The sequence below is a fragment of the Rattus norvegicus genome, chromosome 18 (assembly GCF_021556685.1).
Source record: "Rattus norvegicus strain SHRSP/BbbUtx chromosome 18, alternate assembly SHRSP_T2T, whole genome shotgun sequence".
In the NCBI taxonomy this organism is placed as follows: Eukaryota; Metazoa; Chordata; class Mammalia; order Rodentia; family Muridae; genus Rattus; species Rattus norvegicus.
The window spans coordinates 27,751,765-27,772,453 of record NC_141551.1 but is presented as its reverse complement, the minus strand read 5'-3'; the positions used below and the strand labels follow the sequence as shown (position 1 = coordinate 27,772,453).

The 20,689-nt window shown below is 51.3% G+C and overlaps 2 protein-coding genes across 12 annotated transcripts in view; one reads left to right on the top strand and one right to left on the bottom strand.

The window, feature by feature from the left end:
• Positions 1 to 16,808, top strand: part of Nrg2 (neuregulin 2) — a 181,960-nt gene extending 165,152 nt beyond the window's left edge. For 4 of the 8 annotated variants that reach the window (XM_087593258.1, NM_001136151.2, XM_087593262.1 and 1 more), the window contains 5 exons: positions 6,761 to 6,863; positions 8,721 to 8,844; positions 9,155 to 9,282; positions 9,833 to 10,060; positions 12,691 to 16,808. In XM_087593258.1, the coding sequence (XP_087449384.1) occupies positions 6,761 to 6,863; positions 8,721 to 8,844; positions 9,155 to 9,282; positions 9,833 to 10,060; positions 12,691 to 13,453 (1,346 nt within the window). In that variant the 3' untranslated portion in view covers positions 13,454 to 16,808. Of the gene's footprint in view, positions 1 to 3,766; positions 3,791 to 6,760; positions 6,864 to 8,720; positions 8,845 to 9,154; positions 9,283 to 9,832; positions 10,061 to 12,690 lie in introns of all 8 variants that reach the window. The other 4 variants (XM_087593257.1, XM_087593260.1, XM_087593259.1 and 1 more) reach the window with 2 other exon arrangements.
• Psd2 (pleckstrin and Sec7 domain containing 2) overlaps positions 16,674 to 20,689 on the bottom strand; it is a 51,119-nt gene continuing 47,103 nt past the window's right edge. For 3 of the 4 annotated variants that reach the window (XR_015642331.1, XM_087592879.1, XM_087592880.1), the window contains exon 15: positions 16,674 to 18,781. Coding sequence is in view for 3 of the 4 variants with exons in the window: in XM_087592879.1 (XP_087449005.1) it covers positions 18,572 to 18,781 (210 nt within the window). In the remaining variant the exon portion in view is untranslated. 4 annotated transcript variants of the gene reach the window in all.

The following is a 20,689-nucleotide window of genomic DNA, read 5'->3' as shown; positions in this document are numbered from 1 at the left end:
AATAGAACCTAGGTGGTACTTGGATGTTGGGAAGGAAAACTCCATAAAATACCAAAGATGAAACCCAGGGGCCATTAGATAGCACATCCAGAAAAACAGTTTTAGAGTTTGGGTCTCAGGTGGAGAAGTGAATCCTCAAATTGTCCCCGGACCATAGGACAGAGCCCAGAAACATATCCACTGCCCTTGGAGAACATTTGGGCCTCAGCAGGTGAGAGCTGGTAGACCCAGAGAGTCACCTCTGTCCACAATATGAGAGGCAGCATTCTCTCCAGACCCCTCTATTTATAGTCACAGGCTATGGAGGAAGAGAGAATGAGAGCAGAATATGTGAGCAAGACATGTAGGCCTAATGAGCCAGATCCAGCCTGTGTGGAGAACTCTGGGGCAAGGCAAGCCTCAGGAGAGGACAGACAGGCAAAGGTGGACCAGGGAAGAGAGGCAGTGGGGGTCCTGTTCCTTTCCACCCTGGGCCGAGAGCCTCCACAGCTTAGGAAACTGTTCTGGACCGGCAGCCCTAGGTCAGAGAGCACTAGAGCCTCCAGGATGGGCTACTATGCAAAGCCCCTTGGCCAGTTCCCACACATCAGCCTTCAGCTTCTGTCTGCTGGGAGCCCAGAAGAAAGCCTGCAGATGGACTTCCCAGGCTTCGTGCCTGTGCCATCAGTACCGTGCAGGTGCCTTTACCTGGAGAATTCCCGTTCTTCACGTGCGCTCTACAAAGGCCTTTGATGTTCTAGAACATAATGAGTACAAAGATGTCATCCTGTGCCCCCTGAAGTGCTCAGCTGCCCATTCAGAAGTCCCGGGTGCCTAGATCCCTAGTCCTGGGTGCTATTTCCGTGCCCTGGATTTGTTCTCTCCTGTGCAGCATGAGGATAGGAGCATCTATACCTAGAAGGCAGCAGCGGGAGGAAATGGAGTTATGCATAAGAGAGCTCATCTAGGAGCCCGCCATTGTCACTGGAGGGCAACTTAGTATCTCTCCCAGCTACAAACTGTGAGGAGGAGGCAGGAAGAAAATTAGTCCTTGGAGGATGCTGCCCAGTGTGGCTGAGCAAAGCATCTGACCCTATCACCTACCCAGACCACCCTAAGACCAGGCCAGAGACTAAGAAAACAGCCTTTGACCCCAACAGCACTTTGAAGTTTCTCCCACTACAGGCCCTGCCCTCCTGAAAAGGAAAAGGGAAAGCAGACCCATCTGTACCCCACATGTGTATGATGACTACACTCAAACACACGCACACACACACACACACACACGCGTGCGCGCACACGCACACACACACACACACACACACACACACACACACACACACACAGAGCACAAGCTCACATCTGCACATACATCACTGCCTCCTCACCCAGGCACTTCACGACTGCAATTGGTTACATCTAAGACAATAAATTTGCATACATTCCCTAAAGCCTGGCCCTGCTGGAAATCCAACCTCCAATTTACTGGTCAATGTGGACATTTCTGGCCTGGTACTCAGTGCTTCCACCCCAACCTGGCTGAGCACCATGCAAGAAACATGAGCGGGAGAGTGCTCCCTTAACTACAACAGACAGAGCTGTAGACCCTCAGCATCTGTCCCCACACATCCCAGGAAGAAAGTCACCTACCAAGTGACTGCTAAACTCTCAGTTGCCTCACCAAGCATGCCAGCCACCACTGGCCCACCCTAACCAGGACCCCTGGGAGCTGCTGTTGGCATGGTTTGGTTCCTAGAAAAGTGTCCTGGAAGGAAATCCTCAGAGGGTTTTGAGAGGCTGATCTGCTTCTGCAGGTGGCCAGCATCCTCAGGAATAGCCAGAGAAGCCTGGGCAGGATCAGCCATAGCGTAGCCCCATGACCCCTCCAGTCTCCACTCTGCCTCCTGACTTCCTGCGTCGCCTGGAGAAAGTATCCTGGCCCTGTGGATAGACTTGAACAACTTTTTCTGAAAGTGAGCTGAGGACCAGCACTTAGAACCTATGAGGCTGGTCTGCTGTCTCTCAAGTGAGCCTGGCTGGACATCAAAAGCATGCTCCTGTGTGCTCCAAAGTCCTAGGCTCCAGCGTGCACTATCGGGAACTTCTCTGAGACTCTTTGACCCTTTGAGCCAGAGAGGACCCTGAGCTGCACTTAGGGCTTCAAGCAGTCAGAGCCAAACTGCAAACAACCAGATCTTCAACATCGCCCCAACTTCGGGGTGGAGGAATTGCAGAGGGTGTGTGTTAAGTGCTGGGGTGAGCACATCCTTGATGTCCTATACACAATACCAGTGGGGTCAGAACACCACGAACTTCTCGAGCTTCTTGGTGTCAGGACCTTCTTGGTTCCTAGCTCAGAGCCACCCACTCTCCTGCTCTTTCCAAATGCAGACTCCTCTGAAATCCCTTTCAGAAAGCACAAAGAGATGGGCCAGATAATGCTCCGATGCCCTTCCTCCAGAGCAGATGAGACGTCAAGGCCAATGCCACACCCTCACCAGCTCTGGGGAGCTGACCTGGCTGATATGAAAGTCAGTGAGGAAGTGTACCCAGGCAGATGTGAACAGGAGCCCTGGCACACACGTGTGCTGAACCTCCTGTTGGCCAGGCCTGCTCACATCTGCCTCTGTGCACAGGTGCTTTTGAAAGAGCAGATGCCATGGATCACCACATCCACATAGCAAGTTGGGGACGAAACAGAGCCCCGGGTCTGTGGAACAGAACAGGCTGTGCCTTAAATGGAAAGGCAAGCTCTTTAAAACGCCACTGAGACTTCTGGGCTCCCACCCAGACCTTCTCCCATTGGCCTGAATTGTTCTGAAACACAGCCAGGTTTTCAGACCTCCCAGGATCCCATGGCAAGGCCTGATCCTCCACCGCCACCACTGCAGCTGAGGGACTGAGACCTAGATGGCCTGGGCACCTCTTGGAGTCACCAACAATGGCAGAGCCGAGTCCTAGCCCAAGGCCCTTTTATTTAACCTGTGAACGTTGTAAGCATCCACCTTTCAAAGGCCTGAACTCACACATTCAGGTAACAGTCTCACTTCCAACACCGTAATTTGCCCACAGTGTAAGACATGTGCGTGCTGCACAAATGAACCCGCTCTTCCTTCGCTCCGAGTTGTAGGTGCTCTCCTGAGTGGTGAGATGGGTTTGGGTACCACAGCTCAACCCTAGGAACCCATGGTGTATAGGACGTCAGGGAGAGCAATGACGCTGTTTGGAGTCTCTTCCTCTCCCCATTGTCCCCTCTAAGACACCAAAACTCTGCACTCAGACTGCCAGGAGCTGTGCCAGGTCAGCTAGGCTTGTGGCACAAGGCACAAGACATGGGGCCCTAAACAGATGAAAAGGACCCCCCCATGAATAAGCTAGGAGTGGGGGCAGACTGACTTCAAGAGGACCTGGAGATGGAAGGTTGGAACTAGAACCAGAAGGAGGGGATCAGGCACTCCTCCTTGGACTCCACCTCACTCACCCTCTGCCCCTGGGGGACATCGCCAACTGACTCTTGCACCTGTGCCTTCTCCCTGGGTACTAACCACACTGCTCATCTCTAAAGCGCCTTCCCTGCCTGCCAATTCTAACATGTCCTCTCTCTAATGTTCTTGGGGCTCTCAGGTACTGGGGACCAGGGAGGGAGCTCGGGAGGCTGGGAGGGGACACTACTAACATGCTTTCACCTCGCAGGCTGGCTGCCCAGTGTTTGAAGAGTTCTGACCAACATTTTTTCTCTTTCTCTCTCCCCCTGCCCCTCTCACTCTCCTTCCTTCCGCACTACCAGAGCACCTTGGATTTGAATTAAAGGGTACGGAACCTGATTATTCCCATGCATCATCTGCACGGCCCCTCCCCACAGCCTCTGACACCAGGACTGAGGAATGTTAGGTTTCCCTTTCCCTCAAAGGGAAAGTTGATGATTCTGAAATTTTCCCTGGCTTCATCAGTTAGCAGCCCCTTCAGGGGAGGAGCCTGAAGGGACTTGCCAGTCAATAACCAAAGAAGGCATGGCTACCTGAAGGGCTGGTGTCTGCAGAAGCCCGGCTTGGGGAGCTATGCAGAGAGGCAACTTTTTCCATCTCACCTTGATCCTCTTTCCTTCCCAAGTCCATCGCTTCACAATCTGCACTAGGCTGAAAGCTGACAACTCCACATTTCCCTGTCTCTGCATTGTCTGTCCGCCAGACCCTGACATCTGCTTGAAGCTTTCACTCCTTCCATGATCTGTCCCTTCAGTGGCATGCTGTATGTGTGCATCTGGGCTAAACCACCAAGGATCTAACCTGCACCTACTCTTTCTCCTACCCCCAAGAAATTTACATGTGATTCGATATCCCCCGCATACCCCAGCCCCCACCCCACCCCCACCAAAGACACAAACACTGACCCTTTAGCCTCTGGAGGAGGCCTGTCTACCTGTCTGCAAGGGACTTTGAAGATTAGCATCTTAAGTTCTCTGGCTTGGTGCAAGGAGACTCCGAGTATCCAGATGTGTCTTAGCAATGGATGTGGTGGGCTCAGGATTGGTGGGAATGCTGTGGTAGTGGTGGCGTGGAACACCAGACGTGGTTCAGTGACTGTGTATATGGAGAGGCTTTTTCATGGTAGCCCTAGGGATATCCTAGCTCCCCTAGCACCTAGTCCCTATCAGTTGCTCTCGGTAGAAGGCAAAGCTCAAAGTCTGAATGTGTCTGTCTGGGTCTCGGGCTATAGGAGAGGAGGGTGGGGGCTGGGATTGTGGCATGGTGCACAGGAATGATCTGCCAGTATGTGTGGATGGAGGATGGGAATGTCTAGCTAGCAGGTGTCTCAGGGCAGGACTTGAGGATACAGAAAGGTTGTGGAATGTCTGTGTTTAAGCCCAGGACGTTTGGGGTTGAAACTGCCAGCACAGGGAGGTGAGTATGGGTATGAGTCTGTATGGGGGGATGCGCTTATTCGCCTACCCAGTAAGTATCCACTCACCACCAGAATTTGCTATACTTAGCCCCCCTACCCTCCTGGAACTGCATTCAAGAGGAGACAGCAACAAACAGGAAACACTGTTGACGGGCGATACAGGAGAAAAGAAAGTGAGCCCAGGGCTTGGTTTGGCCACAGTAGAGAGCTACTGTGACTAATGATCAAGAAAAGTTGGTCCTACATGGTGCATCTGGTAGCCAGTTCCCCAAACATCTGTGGAAGAGTATCGAAGGCAGGGGACAGGGCACATACAGGCTTGCTTTATTCGGTGGTCAGAGATGCTGCAGCTGGCTCCAAGCACAACAGGCCATGGATAAGATCCGAACAGAATGTGAAGCTGGGTAAATCAGGAGCCTTAGGGAGCCACTGGGCTTTATGCTTGCAATGAGAGGCTATATATGCATGTTTCTAAACAGGTTAGAATGAACTGCGTTGTTACTAGCTCTCTGTGAAGAGTAGGAATGAGTCAGAGTTAGAAGAAGCAGAACAGAAAGGCCTGCCAAAAGGTGACCATCTCTAGTTGAGGGAGCCCCCTCCTGGACTACAGGGGCAGCAGTGAAAATGCTCACTGTGAGGTCAGCTCCACCCCTCACTCGGAAAGCAGAGCTGAGATGACTTTTGGATGGACAGTGGAGGTGAGGAGAGAGGGAGAAACAGGAGAGAAGCCTCAGTCATGATATGGGCAAGTTGGTGTAGAGAGATACAGGCTAGTTTGGCTAGCTGGTAGTTTGGCTGGCCATGGCCCGAGAGCAGGGAGAAATCGTGGCAAGAGATGGAAATGGAGGATGAATACAGTCTGTATATAGTCTGTATATAGACAGAAAGTCCATCTAGACGATACATGCATGAATATCTGTGTGAAAGGCATGTCTGTGACTCTGTGTGAGCATCCAGAGGGTTTGTAGTTCTGAGGTTGCTGGTGAAATGACCTAAATATGAGGGATTGGAGACATTTCTCAGAGCTCTGCCAATCATGAAGGGCCCGCCTCTACTTATCACTGAGCTGGGAGCAGGGGAAGGGGGCAGTGCCAGTCAGCAGCTAGGGGTGGGGGGGTGGGCCATAGCCAGTGCTGTCACCTTTTCCTTGTCTTCCTCCTAGATTTCTGTTTTAGATGGGCAGAGATAGCCATACCAGGCACAGAAGGTAGACAGGACAGTTGGGCCCAGCCTCTCCCAGCTTGTAATAAAGATGGGACCTGTTCCTTGGCACAAGGACATTCCTAGATGCCAGGCTGTGCTGCCGCTGGTAGGCTTCTCACCAGCAGACAAGGTGCAGTGGGCCAAGGCACCACCCTGACCAGGCTGTGCAGTGGAGAAAGGCCTTTCTGCCCACACGCCGCTCTAGCCCCAGTCTGCTGTGTCCTTGCTCCTGGCCTAGCATCCCTCCTAAATCTGGTCTGACACCTTGTCATCAGCCCTTTGTAGGGAAGCTGGCATGCGTGAGGAAGGCCTTTGCCCTAGGTTTCTGTTCATTGCCATGAAGAAAGACTCTCTACAGGGCCACCATGGAGCAGGGCGGGGGGACTGGTCAAGGTGTTGCCTCGCCTCTTCTGTGACCTTGGAACTTCACCTCCTACTTCATCCCCTCCAATCTCCTCCATTTTCCATTCATGTGCATTGGGCAGGGATGGGTTTTAGGGGAGGTGGTGACCAGGTGTAGTGGGAATCTGAAGAAAGGCAAAGGCAGTCTGAGAACAGGTAAGGGGCGGGGTGGAAGGAGGCAGGCAGATCCTGTGCTGAGGGAGCCCGAGGCTTGGGAATAGGGAGGTTGTGTATACGCATCTCCATGGGCTCTGTTCCTGCTCTGCCCCCGCAGAGGCTGAGGAGCTGTACCAGAAGAGAGTCCTGACAATTACCGGCATCTGTGTGGCTCTGCTGGTCGTGGGCATCGTCTGTGTGGTCGCCTACTGCAAGACTAAGTGAGTGTTCCATGTTCAAGCCGAGAGCAGGCCAAGCCAGTGGGGGATGGCCTGCAATGTCTCTCTGAGGACAAACTTCCATCCTGTACCCCCCCATGCCCAGCATGAGTACCTACAGCCTCCTGTCCGCAACAGTCTCTAGGCCTTTGCAGCTGTAGCACCAAGGGGCAGACACAGGAAAAGTCTTGGTTCAAACCACACTCTGCCATCACCCATAGGACCGTGGGCAAATTGAGGATGTTCTCTAAATCCTACAGTGATTCACCTAGTAAGCACCTCAAGGACATCACAGTGGCCTCAGTGGAGCACCCAGCTTCCCTTTGCAGGCTCCTGGGGTAGATGGGGCAGAGGGTGCTGATGGATGAGAGGCCCTGTAGGGGCGAAGATGTACAGGGAAGGCCGCACAGTGGGTACCTCAACAACACTGTGCACACTCACACTGGGAGTACTACAGAGAGCACAGAGGAGAAGAGATTAGGCTATTCCAGGGCAGTTAGGGGCAGAACTAGGAAGGTCATGCAGAAGAGGGCAAATGCAGAGACAAGCCAGAGGGGGCAACCCAGACCCTCAGAGCAGAAAGCCAGGGTCAGGAAGATTGGGAAGAAGCTAAAGACATGAGAGCCAGAGGCCTCCATAAAACCTTGATGCCAACCTTCAGGCAGTATGAAGCCAATGAAGGCTGTAGAGTGGGGTGATGAGACATGGGCCTCTAAGTCTAGACTCCTGCTGTCCTACAGATGGATCTGAGGTCCTGCTAAGCTCATTTTGGATGGGCTCAGAAGCAGAAAGGCTGGGAAGTAAGGAGAGGATTAGGACTGGGCCCAAGAAAGTTGAGTCCATGAACTAAGGAAAAAGCCACCTGTTCTGACGCCCACAGCACTTACTCATTACCGAAGGCAACAAGTCTTCATCAGGCCTACCTATGACCAGAACATGACTAGGCACATGACCAGCGCCCCAAGCAAGTGGTAACAGAGCATTTTTTGTTTGGGGCTTTTTGTTGTGGTTTGGTTTGGTTTGACATAGGGTCTTACTATACAGCCCCGACTATCCTGCAATCCACAGAGCCCTCCTGACCTCCACTACATCGGGCCACCAAGATACATTTTTAAGTACCTATCCGCAGCTGGAGGGCAGAAGGGCTCTCCCTCAGAGGCAGCATTCAGGCTTAGTCCTAAGGAGAAAAGATATGAGAAGTCTGGAGTGTAGGGTGGGACAGAGGGCAGGACCAGAAACAAGCTGTCCCAGACAGCAGCAAGCTGGGTGGAGGGAGACAGCAAGAAACCAGCCTGGGGAGAAAAAAACAAGCCATCAGAGTGATATAATTACAGTTGTGTATGATAAAATAATTTACTGAGCATTTATTATGTGTCAGTATACAGAAGTCCCGCAGGCCTGGCTCCTGAATCACAGCATCCTAGTTTATTTTCTTTGGAAAACTTTACTCAAAGTGTCTAGCTCATTTACTTGTGTATTTACTATCGGCCTCCCCTACTGGCCCCCAGGCTGCATGAGGCACAGCCCATGTTTACCTCATCTGTTCCAAAGAAGTGTCTGGAACACAGTAAAAAAAAAAAAAAATCCAATAAACACTAAACGCATGAGGGAAGGAGGGGCTAGCACAGTGTGAGATCTTTATAGGCTTTTGATGGTCAGTGGTCTTTGGGTGGTAAGGGGTTCAATACTACAGATGGGGGAAGCAAAACATCTTCATGCAATTCCAGAACTTGCCCAGGGTCTCACAGTACAGGGCAATGGCGGGATTCCATGCACTGCCCAGCCTCCCTGAAGGGATAGCCGGGGAACTCCATCCTTTAGGGTCGACATGCTAGGCTCACCTATCCTTCCCCTGTGCAGAAAACAGAGGAGGCAAATGCATCACCATCTCCGGCAGAACATGTGTCCGGCCCACCAGAACCGAAGCCTGGCCAATGGGCCCAGCCACCCTCGGCTGGACCCTGAGGAGATCCAGATGGCAGATGTGAGTGGTGTTCCCAGACCAGCCCCTCTTAGCTCTTGCTGGACAGCCACCTTCTTGGGCTGCAAGGACGGGCCAGGGTGGATGCCAGACCAGCCCTGTGTGCTAGCCACTGCCTCAGTGGGGATCTGGCCATTTCCATAAGAAAGAATGGGTGGGGTGTTGATTGTCTGGGGCCATCACTGACCTCCTGATCTCATCCAGTGGGTCACCCCTTAACTAGAGGTCCGTGCTTATCATTGCCCTCCCTACCAGGAAGGGGAGCCTATCTAGTCTTTGTCACTAACTCCTCCCAACTTTCTGTCTGTCCTAGTACATTTCCAAAAATGTGCCAGCTACAGACCATGTGATCCGGAGGGAAGCTGAGACCACATTTTCTGGGAGCCACTCCTGTTCACCCTCTCACCACTGTTCCACAGCCACACCCACCTCCAGCCACAGGTAAGCAGCACCAGGGCCCACAGAACCATGTTCATTCCTGTATGTGTCGGTCAGTCATCCACAGCCTGCTGATCTCTTCTCTTGTATTTGCAAACTGACCACAGTCCACCTGACTCTCCAAGACTGGGGCAACCTGTCCACTCGAGCACAGTGGTTCCTATAGCTGGAAAAATGACAGGGCTGGTTCCTCTTCCCATAGAAGAGACCCATGCAATAGTCAGAGCCCCTGCATATTGGCCAATGAGGCTGGGATCCTGAGAAATGGCTAAAGAACATGGGGATAGAAGTGTCCCAGCTGGAAGACCTTGGTGGTGGGGGCAGGGGTAGGGGAGCGTCTATGCATGGCAGCACAGCAACCACAGTTCTCCCACTATCAGGATTGAACATCTGTGATGCTCCACACCAATGCAGAGTGGAGGGGACAGTGAGCTAAGGGAGTCACAGATCAGACAAAGAACCCAGGGCAGCAGAGTTGCCATGGGACCACATACTGCAATAGGACAGCCTACCCTTCCCAGCCTATCGACTCACTCCCATCTGCTTTTCCCAGACATGAGAGCCACACGTGGAGCTTGGAACGTTCGGAGAGCCTGACCTCGGATTCCCAGTCAGGCATCATGCTATCATCAGTGGGCACCAGCAAGTGCAACAGCCCAGCATGTGTGGAGGCACGGGCACGGAGGGCAGCAGCCTACAGCCAGGAGGAGCGACGCAGGGCTGCCATGCCACCCTACCACGACTCCATAGACTCGCTGCGTGACTCCCCACACAGTGAGAGGTCAGTGTCTACCCCTTCACTGGACTCCACCTTGGCTAGAAAGCTGGCACCACCAACCCAAACAAGGTCCCAGAAAGTTAAGTGGTCTCCTAGGATTAGAATTGCAGATGGCTCAGTAGATCCTGGCTGGTTTGTGGCATTAGGGAACATTAATAACCAATAACCATACTGAAGCATTAGGGACAAATAAGGCTGTTGCACACACCCAGGACCCAAGGTTGGCCTATTCTCAGCATCACCTAAAGCCCCCATATCACAAGAGAAACAGAGAGACACCTCGACCAAGTGGACCAGACGGTAGGGAAAGGGTCATTTTCAAGACCACTGACCTGCAGGAAGGGCATGAGCCAAGAATGATCTCAGGGCCTATTAGCATCAGCAGCCAGGCCCCAGTACCTAAGGTATTGCTGGCTTCCAGAGATGTTGATAATGGGAAAACCAGGAAATTCTCCCCCACCCCCAGGCTGGCAAGATTGCTTAGTGGCAAATGAATGAGCTTGCCCACCAAGCCTGGTGACCTAAATTTAATTCCTAGAATCTACAGGATGGAAGGAGAGAGCCAACTCCCACAGGTTGTCCTCTGACCTCCATACACATGCTATGTCAGGCACACACATACACACACACACACACACACACACACACACACACACACAGACACACACAAGGTGACGAAGCCCCGTTCTTCCCTAACTCCACAGCAGGAATCCCAGGAGCTGGCCCCTTCCTGATCGGCTTTGTAGAGGCTGTTAGGTAAGCAAAGTCTGTGAGAGGAAAGCAGAGGAAGGCACACCACAGGCAAGACAGGCTCCAGGACAGCTCGGAGCAAATTCTACTTCTGACTCAACCAACTCTATGCCAAGACTGGGATGATCAAGCATGCAGAGATGGCCCTTCTGACTTACTCTACAGGAGCCACAACCTAGGGATAAACCACTGACACCTTCTGCAGTTTTCAAAAGTATTATAGACACCACACTAGGGCAGAGAAACCTGGTCCAAATACAGACTCCAAGATTTCCCCCTCTGAGTCCAGCTCCACTCTCTGAATGATCTGGGGTGGGTACTTCAAATTTGTCCCTTCTGTGTAGATAGGGGGAAACAATTTCTGCCGCACATGGGGCTGGAAAAGGCCCCAGGATAGTGCACAATGCTCTGCCTCACTCATACCTGTCTCTGTTGTCATCGGCACTAGATGGTGGGAAGAAATAGACAGGGAGATGGGGAAGGGATGCTTTCTAGGAGAAATACCTGAGCATGCTTACGAGAAACAGGATGGACTATGGGAGCAGTGGAGCTCAGCAGGCAGGCTGGGGACACAGAGATGGACCAAGAGGCCTTGCCTTCTGCTCACTTGGGAGGAAGAGCCTGGGTAGATAAATAGGAAGGCCTTCCTTAGCAGAGCTGTTTTGGTTGGTTGGCTGGCTGGTTGGTTGGTTAGTTGGTTGGTTGGTTGGTTGGTTGGTTGGTTGGTTGGTTGGTCTGGGGTGAAGGTAGGGGTATTTTGTTTTGTTTGCCCTGAGAATTTCCTAGAGTGAAAGTCAGACTCCAAGGTGGTGGCATGACCAGAGAATCTGTCTTCAGGAGACAGGGAGTGAGTAGGACTTAGTAGTTAACCTGATCTGCATGTGAGAAAGTGAAGTGGGGAGGGGGGAGTCAATGGACTCAGTAAGAAAAAAAAAGACTCTAAGCCAGTTCCAGAGAGCAGTCAAGCACCTGGCAGTGAAGTCTGAAAGAAAAGCATGTAGGAGAGTGATCCAGGTGCTCAAGTGGACAAGAGCGGAGGCTGATGGCTCATGGAGGTTGGGGGGAGGGGGACAAAAAGGATCATCAGAAGATATATTAGCAAAAGCAAATTTTTCAAGGAAGTAAGAGGAGTGGAGACAGTTGTTATCTTGGTATCTTTCAGCCCTGGCTTAAGATGCCTACATGGTGTCACTTCCCTGTGGCGGCCTTTGGCTACAATACAAAAAGGCATGTTTCCCTCACTCAAGCCAAGCCGGGGAATAAACTGTCCTTGCAAAAGCAGTGAGCTCAAATCCAGGAAGTCTCTGAACGGTGGCTAGTGTCCTGGAATAAGCATACTGGTTTCTGCCTAATCTGGACTCAAATCACAGGGACAGTCACCCAGGATTCACACTGGGAGGTATTAGCAAGAAACAGGCCTTCAAGGACCTAGGGATCATCGGCTCTAAGTAGAGACACCTAGTGGTGTCTAGGTGAAACAGGGAGAAAAGAGTTAGTTGATTCAGAAAGAATGGAACAGACCACATTTTGGTCATTTTGTCCTTGGCACTTAAAGTCTGAGTCCCTTTTTTCCTATAAGTTGTATAGCCTTCACCCTCAGGTGCTACAGAATAGATGAGACCACACCCCAAGCTGAGCGTGCCCCGGAGACATCCCTACTGTACTCCCCTAGTACATTTCTGAAATCCTCCAGCATCATATTGGAGTAAACACTCTAGTCATCTATGCTTAACAGACAGGAACAGGCTGGGAGGATCATGGAAACTAAACATGGTCAGAGTCACAGCCCCTCACTCTCATGGACAGAATCCTTTCTGGTTAGAATCTCTGGTGAACTGGCACTGCACCCTAATTCCCGACCCACGCCTCTGTCTCTCCCGCAGGTACGTGTCAGCCCTGACCACGCCCGCGCGCCTTTCGCCCGTGGACTTCCACTACTCGCTGGCCACCCAGGTGCCGACTTTCGAGATCACGTCGCCCAACTCTGCCCACGCCGTGTCGCTGCCACCCGCAGCGCCCATCAGCTACCGCCTAGCGGAGCAGCAGCCGCTCCTGCGGCACCCAGCGCCGCCCGGCCCGGGGCCAGGGCCCGGAGCGGACATGCAGCGCAGCTACGACAGCTACTACTACCCGGCGGCGGGGCCCGGGCCGCGGCGCGGCGCCTGCGCGCTGGGAGGCAGTTTGGGCAGCCTGCCCGCCAGCCCCTTCCGCATCCCGGAGGACGACGAGTACGAGACCACGCAGGAGTGCGCGCCCCCGCCACCGCCGCGGCCGCGCACGCGCGGCGCGTCCCGCAGGACGTCGGCGGGGCCGCGGCGCTGGCGGCGCTCCCGCCTCAACGGGTTGGCTGCGCAGCGCGCACGCGCAGCGCGGGACTCGCTGTCGTTGAGCAGCGGTTCGGGCTGCGGCTCGGCGTCGGCCTCGGACGACGATGCGGACGACGCGGACGGGGCGCTGGCGGCCGAGAGCACGCCTTTCCTCGGCCTGCGAGCGGCGCACGACGCGCTGCGCTCGGACTCGCCGCCGCTCTGCCCGGCGGCGGACAGCAGGACTTACTACTCCCTGGACAGCCACAGCACGCGCGCCAGCAGCAGACACAGCCGGGGGCCGCCCACGAGGGCAAAGCAGGACTCCGGGCCCCTCTAAGGCCTCCCGCCTCGCCCGCCTCACGTCTCCGAGGAGAGCGGAGACCACCGACTGGAGAGGGAAAAAGGAGCGAACAAAGAAATAAAAATATTTTTATTTTCTATAAAAGGAAAAAAGTATAACAAAATGTTTTATTTTCATTTTAGCAAAAAAAATTGTCTTATAATACTAGCTAACGGCAAAGACGTTTTTATAGGGAAACTATTTATATGTAACATCCTGATTTACAGCTTCGGAAAAAAAAAAGAAACAACAAAAAAAAAAAAGAGAGATGGGCCAATTTTTTTGACTCTTTAATAGAAACCTATATTGTGGTGCCTTTTGCTGTACGCTAATCTGGGGCTCCTGGAGAGCCGTCTGGGGTGCAGTGTGGGGATGGGCGCTTATAGGATCCCAAACTGGTGGGGGTGAGAAAAGGCAGGTAAAGAAGAGACTGTGAGGTTCTAATGGTTCTGAGGGTAATGAACAATGAGGAAGAAGATGAAGATAAGACGAAATTTTATCTTCCCCAGTCCAGATCTGGAGTCCTGAACAGAGAGGGCAGGGATCCTAGCCTTCGAGCTGGAATTGAGATGGGGTTATTTCCAGGAGGAGACACAGGCCTCCCGTTACAGCAACTAGAATGGGGAAGGTCCTCCCCAGCCCTCACAGCTGCTAAGGGAAAGAGGACAGAGAAGGCTGTCTCCCCACCAGCCCCCCCGCCTAGGGAGGGGGCAGCTCTACCAGGGGCCCAACCTTCATGGCTCCTCCTCCCCTGCGGCCTCCAGGATGTCCTCTGTCCTCTGCAGCACCTTCGTTTACAGGTCGTCTTTTCTATTTTACGCCTGCATGTCCTTCGCATTTCAGATTCTTTAGATTGAATGCATGGTCACGCTGGGACCCGGAAGAGCCACTCCAACAGTGTATTCGATTCCCCTTTTAGCAATAAAGTAACACCATATCCTCACAGCCCAGCTCCCAACCCACCTATGACTTTCATCTTCCAGTCCTGCCCTCCCCAGCCAGCCCTCACAACTGGATCCAATGCTAATTTGTCAAGAAAAAAAAAAAAAAAAAAAGAAAGGCAGTTGTCTAAAAAGCCAACAAAAATCCCGAACAGAAACAAATGGGAGCCCTGACATGTCCGAGCACCTGACTGTTGACACTTGAACATTTTTATATTATAAATAAAATCAGAAATAACTCCTGTTTGACTGTGTGTACCTAGCCCCAGGTGAGGAGGGAAGATAGAAGGAGGGCCTAGGATGAGGCATGTGGGTACTGGAAGAAAAATTGGATAGGGCCAAGGTAGTCCCCGAGCGGAAGTGACCCTCTCTCCAGTCCCTCTGGCCCCAGCTCCCAGGACCTGCTCCAAGTCTTCCTTCCAAATCATTTATAAGGTGTCCCCCTGGGTGCTAAGGAACCCAGCCAAGGGACTGACGCAAATCGTTCTGCTTTAAACTCAGCCTCAGAACTCTAGCCCAGTTCCTGCCCTGCAGCGGGAAGCTGGACTGAGGCAACAGTTTTCTGCCCAGGTGGGTGAAGAGGAAAGGGTTGTGGGGTTGGCACTGGGGCAGCGGAGGCAAAGATGACCCTTGGGGCTTCAGGCATGTCACAGGCAGAGTCTGGACATGTAAGACAACATAATGGGCACCCTCATTGCCAGAAGGACCAGAACAGCTGCTGCTCCTGAGCCCACAGGATATTGCTCCTTCCCTAACTGTGTACCCCCCTCAGAGCCAGGGCCTGTCTAAACATGCTGCTTTGATGGTCTGATCTCAGGCATGGAGGAGGCAGATAGAGTCCAGGGTAAAGAGTCTTTCTTGTCAGCTACCAAGAATACCAGGAACAAATATTCTAGCCAGAGCCTGAAGCCTTCTCTCCAGAGAGGTGGGGTGAATATGTGTACGCTTATGCACATTCTTGAAGGTTCCAGTGTGGATCTAGACACTCACAGAGGAGCGTGGCAGAGAGGCAGAGAGCAACGATAGGGAAATGGGGAAGCGATTGTGTATATTACGCATCGCTGTGGCGGTTACACGAGGATGGACCCATCAATTCCTGATCGATATCTAGAAGTCTTGAAGGTAGCAGTGGCAGAATCCTGTGCCTTGTAACCGTGAATCACAAAGTGGGAAAAACTTGATGAGGTGATTAAGAAAAGTTTAAACTTATAAAGTCATTATATTTGTTATGGGGTGCTGAGGGGCACTTATTACAAAGGGGAAAAAATGAAAGAAAACTCGCTGGGCTGAATGTTACACAGACTGTAGATCGTGGCCTCTCCAGGTGACCCATTAGATCTTTTCTGCTGTCTGTTTGCTTTCGTAGGGCAGTAATCCTTATGTGGGACCCCAGATTAATTGCTATGACCTCTTGGCGAGCCCACTGATCTCATTATGATCGAGGTTAATGTCCTCACTTAAACTCTGTGAGGACTGCAAGTTGTTGCCTTCTAGGTTTTCATCCAGAAACCACCAGTAGGACTCAAACAACCCCAGTTAACTATGAGTGACCCCTCAGTGAACTCACCGACCTGTACGGCCCCCATTTCACTCCCTCATCATCTGCCCTGGGCTCTAAGATAACCAACCCACCAAGAGTCCAAGGCCAGAACTTAACCTCATTTTTCATTGCTCCCCTTATTACATCAGCCAGCATTCAATGGACAGGTATGGTTGGGACCTGGGAACACGCTTGACCAGAGAGCCCTCTTGACCACCCTGACTCTCAGGTTTTAGCCTTGGGGAGGTTGAGTATGTGGCCTTTCAGGAAGCACTGTGGTCATTGCAGGCGACTTCCTTTCCACCACCCTGTCCCCTGGAACACTCAGGACATTCAGGCAGCTTCCTAGGTCAAAATTCTCTTCCCCGCTCCCCAAGTTGTTTCTTTACTTTGCATTATCACTTTTAGTATCTTTTCCCCAGTCCCTCTCAGAGTCCTCGGTAGCAATGGTAAGCACTTCTCCCCTTGTCTCCCTGATAACGGTGAGACCCATAAACACAGGGAATTGGTCTCTTTTACCACTGTCCCCAGCACACAGCAACGGTGTATGGCACATGGTTGACCCTCAGTGAAGAGGATGAAGGCTGTTTGTCAAGAGTTAGGCACCAGGAGTTCCTGAGCCCTGGAGCAAACCTCCCGGGACCTTGTCAGGCCCTGGATTTGACCTGTCCTTATGGGCTTGTTAGGGGTGACAGGGAAGAGAAGCATGATAGTCTATTAGAATGCAGGAAAAAAATTAGAACTTTGATTTAGATTTATTTTCATCTCATCTTTTTTAAATTTCTATTTTTGTGTATGTTTTATAATGTACATAATATTTTAGTACAGTAGTACATGTATATAATTTACAAATAAAGAATTATACAATTAAGGAAGCGAACTAAAAAATGTCTTTACTGATGGGAGGCACAACTAGTGCTTGGGGAATCACATGTGTCTGAGGCTAACGAACCTGCACCTCTGTTGTCACCCCCCACCCCGTGATACAGAGAGTGGGACACCGGCTGGAAAATCAAAGGACCTTCAGGCAGCTGGACAAAGAACTGAGATCTCTTTACTGCCCCCCTAAATTGCCTTCCTGATCTCATTCAAACGAGCATTTGCTTCCCCGGAGCAAAACAAAGGGGCCAGATGGTTTGGTTATAAAACGCACTTCAGCTAATCCAATTTAAACAATTTGGATTTCAACCCACTACACCTCTCCACAAACTCCCAGCTCCCTGCATCAGATGGGAGTGGACTTGAAGTGTTAAGCACTTAGTTGAAGGCTTATGTCACCCAAGACTGCAAACTGTTGGCCAAACAGTAGGAAAGATTGGCTCGTGGTAGCTGTGTCAAAAGGGCTACCCCCACCCACACACACACACACACACTCACTTGTTGTTCTAAGTGATGCAGTGTTTAAAGGATGTCAACCCGTGAGAGACTCGGGTCTCTACTCTCAACCGTGTCTTTAGCTTAGCCTTTCTGATTTGCTAGGAAAAGGAAAGGATTATCACTAATCAAAACCTTGTCACTCCCCCTTCCCCACAAGACTAAGGACTAACAGCTTCCTTAACCCTACTCTACCACCCAGCCTGGGCTTGCTGGAGGGTGGTGCTTAGCAGGGTAGAGTGTCCTTCCATACTGCCCGTGGGTCTGTGCAGAGGCCACCACTGGAGTTCAGAGACCTTGGCAGTATTCACAGGAAGATCAAAAACAGAGGTGTGCTCCCAAGGCACTCACCCCACAGGACACTTCTGGGATAGAGAAGGACACACACACACACACACACACACACACACACACACACACACTCATCCTGTTCAGTCCAAAAGCATCAACTGGAAAAGCGATTGTGAGTCACAAGTAAGCCAGAAAAGGAAAGGGTAAAAACACATAGGGTCTTCATCCTTCCATCCAGAGTGTGGGAGCAGCAGAGGGCCCACTGCAGACTTCCTCACTAGCAGGCCAAGCTCCGAGACGGGCCTTTTCATTCATCTGGTTTCATCCTCTAGTGGGTAGCAGTTCCCCACCCTTCTTTAAATGAGTTCTTTACATATATATATTTGTGTGTCTGTATAAAAAAAAAAAAGAGGCTGGAGAGGCCTCAGGGGATGAAAGGAGAAGGGGGCACACGCATGAGTGGACCCAGCTTGGCACTGAGTCGAGGTTAGGCCCCAGATTATTGCAATGTGAGGCAGGAGAGCTGGGCCAGTTGCAAAGGTTGCTGGTGGTCCGTAGACCTGCTGCTGGTCAACTGAGAGGAAAGAGGAGAAAGGGTGGATGACCAAGCTGAGACCCAGAGTCCAGACCCACCCTCACAAATACAAGACGAGGGGGGAGCTTGATGAGAAGCGAGCCTGGGAAACTGATGGATTTCTTCAGCCCTAGAACATGTCTGGCCTGCAAGCCAAGGCCCCATGACTGGAGGGCATCAGGGCTAGGAGAGGGTCTAGGCCAGAGATGGCCCAGGATGCAAGAAGATCACGTCACGAGTGGCATCTCCATCTCAGTGGACACAGGGCTCTCCATACCCCTCTGGTTGCCTGTTAACTGCCTGGAGCTCAGTCCAAGCAGTCCCTGGCTAGAATTGTGCTCACTGACCCCTCTGGGGACATTTGCCTGCCTCTAGGGCCTGTGCAGCCACACCAGCTAAGTATCGGAGGCAGAGGCATCCTTTGCGGCTTTGCTGCCAGTCACAGGCCCATGGCCCAGGCTCAGAGCAGGGCTTGAGTGTGTTTTCCGGAGAGCTGGGTCTTCCCCTTCTAGAGTAGCCAGCCGAGCCTCAATCCGCTCCAGGTCATCTGAGCCCACTTTGATTTTCACAGCCAGTAGGTGGATATAGGTCTCATAACGGCTTTTCTGGGGAAAGCGAAGACAAACGACAAAAGCAAAGTCAAACGAGATGCAACAAACTGGAGATGGGGATTTCATCCTAAAAGCCTAGTAACAAAGCACCAACCTCCGTGGCCTCCGAGTCAACAGCTCTTGCAATCAACAAAAGGAACTAAACCACCCTCCAAAAATAGACAGACGTACACATCAATCTCACGCACCATTTTCTTGAGACATCATCTCACTGTGTAGCCCTGGAATTCACTATGCAAACCAGACTGACCTTGAACTTGCAGCAATCCTCCTGCCTCAACCTCCTGAGTACTGGGGTTATAATCACACCCAGCTTCTCACTTACAACTTGACAACCCAAATAACATCAATGATTTCTTTTAAGGTACAACATGACAGACATTAACAATAAAAGCAAAAAAAGGACAAATGGGACTACATTGACTTTTAAAACTTCTATGCTTCGGGGTTGGGGATTTAGCTCAGTGGTAGAGCGCTTGCCTAGCAAGCACAAGGCCCTGGGTTCGGTCCCCAGCTCTGAAAAAAAGAAAAGAAAAAAAAAAAAACTTCTATGCTTCAAAGGATAATAAAATTATATTTAATGAGCAACGCTTCCGTTAAGAGCGAAGCCTGGGGATCAATACAATAACCGCTGTTGAGCTATGCACTTAAAATTGATCGAGAGGGGGTTGGGGATTTAGCTCAGCGGTAGAGCACTTGCCTAGCAAGCACAAGGCCCTGGGTTCGGTCCCCAGCTCCGAAAAAAAAAAAAAAAAAAAGGAAAAATCGATCGAGAGGGCGCAATGGATTATGTGTTTCCACAATTAAAACTTTAAAATTCAGGGCTGAAGTAAGGTTGAGAGTGCTTGCTGCTTGTGCAGAGGGCCTGAGTTCGATTCCCATCATACACATTAAGCAGCTCACAACAGCCTGTAACTCTAGGAGATCTGACCCTTGATAGGCATTCACAAGCAGGTGTGAGGATGCACACAGGTGCACATAAATAAAAATCCATCTTTTCTCTTAAAAACATGAAATCTAGGAGGCTGGAGAGATGGCTCAGTGGTTAAGAGCACTGACTGTTCTTCCTGAGGTCCTGAGTTCAGTTCCCAGTAACCACATGGTGGCTCACAACCATCTGTAATGGGATCTGGTGCCCTCTTCTGGTGTGTCTGAAGACAGCTACAGTGTACTCATGTACATTAAACAAATAAATAAATCTTTTAAAATGTAAAATTTAAATGTAAAAGTAATGAAAAAAATTGTTAAAGTTGTGAGATCAATGAAGATTAAAACATTTCCAAATGCCCAGTAAGGGCGTGGAGAAATGGATGCATTTATAAACACTTAGAAGGGTTATTTAATAGCTGCTGTTAACATTTAAGAGGGAGACCTAGCAGATTCAGGCCTTCTCCACCATCAGGGAACCCTTTCCTCCAACCCCAGTGTTGACTACTAGGCTTCATGTCCTCCCTACCCACACCAAGCCGAGTAAGAGAGAGGACTCAGATGCCAGAGTTGCAGTCAATCGCCTGGTTAGGATCCTAGGTCCTGCTTTTCCTAATCGTGTCCACCTTGGGCCAGCACTCTGGCTTCTCTGAGCCTCAGTTTACCTTTCTGTGAAATGGGGATAGCTTTGGAAACCCTTCAACGGCATAGGCATGCAGATGAACTCAGTCCATGAAAGGAAGCCAGGCCTCACCCCAAGCCCCCTGTGGCTTTTATCATCTCTGTTTTTAGACTGCAGAGTAGATGTGAAGGGCTCCTGGAGAGACCCGGCCATAGGCGAAACTGATCAACATTTGACAGTCAGACTGTGGGAGACTGACCAGAGGACACTGGCTTATACCTGCCTCAGAGAGCCCCAAGGTAGGGAAGTCTCAAGCTAGAGTCCCTGGCATGTTAATGTTGGTGGCAGAAGTG